At 31.0% G+C, this 5,413-nt stretch overlaps 1 protein-coding gene across 1 annotated transcript; it reads right to left on the reverse strand.

Moving 5' to 3' along the window:
• Positions 1-1,083: 1,083 nt before the first annotated feature.
• On the reverse strand, positions 1,084-4,268 carry LOC127747663 (uncharacterized). The gene is made up of 2 exons (XM_052261796.1): positions 4,181-4,268; positions 1,084-1,727 (listed from the first exon to the last, which is right to left on the reverse strand). Exons 1-2 carry the CDS (start codon positions 4,266-4,268, stop codon positions 1,084-1,086), a joined length of 732 nt encoding a protein of 243 aa, XP_052117756.1.
• Positions 4,269-5,413: the final 1,145 nt, after the last annotated feature.

Raw genomic sequence — 5,413 nt, forward strand, 5'->3', positions numbered from 1 at the left:
TGTATTGTGCCACAATACCGTGCTCTTGAAGATACTGGTGCAAATGGACCAGGTGCTTGTCCACTTCCAGTATATCTCCCATAGAATTCTCCACCTCTATCTGATCTCACGATCTTAATTTTCTTTCCGCATTGTTTCTCTACTTCAACTTTATAAACTTTAAAAGCATCCAATGCCTCACATTTATTATGAAGTATATAGAGATACATATATCGTGAATAATTATCAATAAAGGAGATGAAGTATTTCTGACCACTTAACGACATATCAGGACAGCATATGTCAATGTGAATTATTTCTAATATGTCAGAACTCCTCTTAGCACCTTTTTTAGACTTTTTGGTTTGCTTTCCCTTAATGCAATCCACACAAGTATTAAAATTAGTAAAGTCTAGAGGTTCAAGAACCCCATCACTTACTAATTTCTTCATTCTCTGAATGGAGATTGTCCCAACCTTCGGTTCCACAACATGGAGGATGTTTCATTCATACCATTACCATGCATAACCATAAGACCAGATGGAACATTATTAGTTAAATAGACTTTAAATAAATCACCAATTAAAGTACCACGTCGAATAATATTAGAATTTTTAATAATGTCAACAGAATCATCATAAAAATTTATACATAAATCTTGTTTTACAAGTTTAGATAAAGAAATCAAATTTTTAGAAAAAATTGGAATATAAAAGGTTCTTTCTAAATCTAAAATACAACCAGTACTTAATACAAGCCTAAATATTCCAACAGTTTTCACACGTGAACGCATCCGATTGCCCATATAGATGCTTAGTTCACTTCCTATTGGTTTCCTTTTCCTTATGAAACCCTGCATGGTATTTAAAATATGAATTTCAGCACCAGAATCAATCCACCAAGTGTCATGACATATTTTAAAAAAATTAGATGCAAAACACACTGAAAGAATAAGATCACAAAGGTTAGTACCTTTTTTTTCAAGCCAAACTTTAAATTTTGGGCACTCCTTCTTCATGTGTCCTTTTTTTTACAAAAGAAACACCGTGCACCTTCTTTCTTCATATGATGGGATACAATACCCTTTCCTTTCTTCTTATGGGCTTATTTTTTACTATCCTCATCTGTCACTAATAGTGCACTTTCACCAAATTCCTGAATTAGCCTTCCTTCCTCTTGCACACACATCACCAGTAATTCGTTAATGAACCATTTTTCCTTATGTGTGTTAGAAGAAATCTTAAATGATCCGTACTGGACAGGAAGAGAATTCAGAATAAGATGCACCAGAAATGAGTCAGAGATCTCAACCTCTAAAGCTTTCAGTTGTGTTGCAATGTCTCTCAACCTCATGATGTGCTCACGCACACCTCTTACGCTGGCAAGCCTCATAGATGACAATTGTGCCATTAAGGTGCTTGCAAGTACCTTACTAGAAGACTCAAACTGTTCATCAATAGCCTTCATATAATCCTTGACATTCCTACAATCAGGAATTGAATCTCGGATACTAGCTGAAATACGAGGCTTAATGAACATCATACTTAAACGGTTGGATTTCTCCCACCGTTCGTATAATGCTACCTCGGCTTGAGAACTAGCATCAGTAGGTGTCGGAGGCTCTTCCCTACGAAGAGCATGGTCAAGGTCTGCACACCCTAAGTGAAAAAGAATCTTATCTTTCCATTCTTTATAGTTGTCACCACTTAACAAATGAACTTCAGATACAGTTTCAGATATCAGTACTGCTGCAAATAATAAATCATGCTAACATTACTCAACTTTAAATAGGCACATCAAAATTCATAACATATGATAATACATGCCAATGCAAGTCATATTAAAATAAATATAAATTATAGTGTCATTAAAATCTACCTGTGGACAAATATTTTAACACACATAATATTCACTATGCTAACTAAAGTATTGAAATTAGAAAATAAAATACTGCTTCTTAATACCTGCAGGCTAATTAAGAAGTAAGAAATATTTTCTATTTCAATCTAATTATATGTGAATAACATAATAAATTCCTGTGGATAAATTTATTATATAATTCACAAGAATTACAAATATATCATATTAATATTTATGTGATCTTTTAAATATAATTATTATCAAGGATACTGTGGCTACTCCTCAATAAATCATATATTAATCACAATATGATATGCAGTGAAAGGATTTATATTGCATGCAAATATAATCATTAAATAAATAAATTCAATAACATAATTATTATTAAAAAGTGAAGATGATCTAGTGGATAACTATTTTGCTAATATTTAGAAAATCCAAGTTCAAACCCCACTCCAACCAAAATTTGAATTTTTATAATAAAATTTAAATTTTGAAACCCAACAACTTCAACGTAAAAGTAGAAAGCATTTAATTGATTCTGTCTTCTCTTCCACTGTCTTCCCTTTCTTCTTTTCTCCTTTTTTTTATATTCAAGAATAAGAAAACTTATGAGAATCATGAAAAATTATACTATTATGAAGAACAATTACGACACAAATTTAGAAGATTCTTTCTGGAAATATTATTTATTATTCCCTCTTCTTATGGTACGTCAACTTTAGTTTCAATAGTTTTTCTTACTTATTTCAAAATTCATACTATACATTCTTCTTTTGAAATAATTTATCAAAATAATATACAGTAATTAAATTTTGAAATGGCAAAGCAGAGACAATTTTGCTCTGAGACCACATATTAGATATTTTATAAAATCGGTAATTTATGTACCTCTAGTCATTGTTAATAAATTTTTTGATTTAATTTGAAACTTCCAATTCTTGAATCACAGAGAATCAAGGTGTATTTTTTTATTCTTGTGATCAGAATTGGAGACCCAAACTTTATAAAGTTTATGATGAATAGTTGTATTCTTTCCATCAAAGAACAGACCAATTATCAATATAATAATAAATAATTACAATACCACTCAAACTAATTTTTATATTAATAAATTAAACCACAATTGAAATAAAAATTCTAACACATATGTCTATTTTAATTTATATTAACTCTCTACCATCACAATTCGTTGGTTATTTTTTATTTTTCTTGTTAATAAAATAACAGTAGTATTTTACTATTTTATGGCTTCAACATATATACAGTATATGATTATATATTTCTAATCTACATATAGAAGGACGAGCATAGTGTTCGTTCCCAAAAATTTTGAAAAGAATATATATAATATTTATAATTTAATTTTGATATATAGTATAAATAATTTTATATAATTATTTAATTAAATAATTTTAAATACAATTTAAAAATGAACTATTTTTATTAATATATCAAATTAAAGGTGATCTTAAAATTTGAAAGACTAAGAGATGAATCACCTTTTTCTCATGAAGCTAACTTGGAATCTCATTCATAACAAAGTGGAAATTCAGGTGCAGTCGACTTTACGTGAAATTGATACCTGAGAGCCGTTAGATGATTTGACTAATTTGACTAAATTTTCATTTAACAGCTCTCACGTATAACTTCAGATGAAGTCGAATTCACTTGAGTTTTCACCTCATAACAATCAATTATTCCTTACTAATGAATTAAAATTTATTTTTGTTTCAATATATTGTTTTTTTAATATATAAAAAATTAAAACGATAATTATTAAAAAATAAAAGTTAACAACACAATGTTGCTATCAATAATGAAGAAATTGATGATGAGGTTTCAATCTTCTCTGTTCAATTACTCGATCTTAATTACCTTGCTAATCAATAATCACTTCAATATAAAAATTAAGCAAGAAACCTAATACAACTCAACAATTATTTATTTATTTATTTATTTAAAGATAAAAATTCAGGTGCAATTAATTTCATGTGAAGTTAATAATGAAAAGGAGTTAGAACCTTGGAAATATAAAAGGGAATGCATGTGAATATTAATAGGCCATGGAAAAAGAAAACAAAAAAAATACGCTTCTCTAATTTTCTTTCATAGGCTAACTGAATCATCTTTCATCATCAGATTTCAACATGGTATCATGAGCCAAGCAATTTTCTATGGCCTCAAGCATGTAATCGTCTACCTCTCGTGAAAGATCTACTCTCTTTGTGTCTGAAATTATTGGAAGGCCCTTAATCGCGAAAGATCTATTCTTCTTGGTCATCGAACGCCAACCCTTATTAGTACCCTCACTTTACTTGCTTTTGTTGCCCCTGTTCACCTCCGTCGCATCTCTTCGCTGGTCGCCAATCATCTCTACCCTGCCGTTCTGAAATTTCAGAAAGCCCATCCCCACAACATCGAATCATCTCTGAGAACGCCAGAGATTATTTGGATTCATGGCTGAAATCATTCCATTACCTACCGGTTCTACCAACAAATCCTTTCACTCTATACCTGTTCTAGATAAACTCAATAAGAACTCTTACAAAACATGGTTGCAGTTTGCTCTTCATGCAATTGGCACAAATTTTCTCGAAGATCATCTGATTCCAGAAAAAATTCCTCCAAAATTTTCAACAGAAGCTGAGAGACAAACAAACACTAAATCTACATCATACAAAGACTGGAAAGCTAAAGATCATTACTTGACGACTTGGTTACTCTCGTCCATAGAAACGTCAATCAAGAACAAGTTGTTTAATTGTGTTTTTGCTTATCAAGTATGGCAACGCATTCAAGATTATTTCTCTCACACTTCCAAGATTTAGGTAAAATAATTAAAACTCAAACTTAAAACCATCAAGAAAGCAGGATTATCTGCCACAGAATACCTCAAACAGATTCAGACAATAGTAAATATTTTAACTGTTATTGGTCATGAACTTACTGTCAATGAACACAATGATGCCATCTCTGATGGGCTAACCGAAGACTACTCTCTGTTTCTTCTGTTTTGTCAAAATATGATAATATCACCATTTTGAAAGTAGAATCCTTGCTTCTTGGATATGAAGATATGCTTGAAAGATTTCGAAAAACTGAACTCGGGCATATACAATCTAATTTCACTCAAACATCATTTGGTAGAGGGTTTCAATCAAGAAGAGAAAGAGGAAGAGGAACTGCTAGGGGTCATGGTAGAGGATTACAATTTCAGAATTCTTTCTCATCAAAACCACAATGTCAACTTTATGGTAGGTTTGGTTACACTGTGATTTCATGCTTTCACCGGTATGATCAACAATTTTCTCCTCAATCTGGTTCTGGTCAAAACTCATCCCATGTTCCTACTTTCACCCCGTCCAATTTTCAGAATCCACGATCTTTTATGACTACTACTTCAAATTTCTCTGAACGTATCTCCCACATTGGTCATAGTTATTTGGTGTCTCTTGATACAAATCAAAAAATTTTATCGAGAAATTTAATTCATGCTCCCGATATGTTTGAACATTTGATAAGCGTACAAAAATTTGCTCAAGATAACAATTGTTTTTTTGAATTTCATACT

This window comes from Arachis duranensis, chromosome 5, assembly GCF_000817695.3.
Source record: "Arachis duranensis cultivar V14167 chromosome 5, aradu.V14167.gnm2.J7QH, whole genome shotgun sequence".
Lineage (NCBI taxonomy): Eukaryota > Viridiplantae > Streptophyta > Magnoliopsida > Fabales > Fabaceae > Arachis > Arachis duranensis.

Excerpts from the sequence above, each read along its gene's own strand:
- LOC127747663 (XM_052261796.1), bottom strand. The coding sequence starts at position 4,268 with ATGATTCGATGTTGTGGGGATGGGCTTTCTGAAATTTCAGAACGGCAG. Across the intron at positions 1,728-4,180 it reads AGCGAAGAGATGCGACGGAG|CAGTACTGATATCTGAAACT; the intron begins GTGAACAGGGGC and ends TATTATTTGCAG.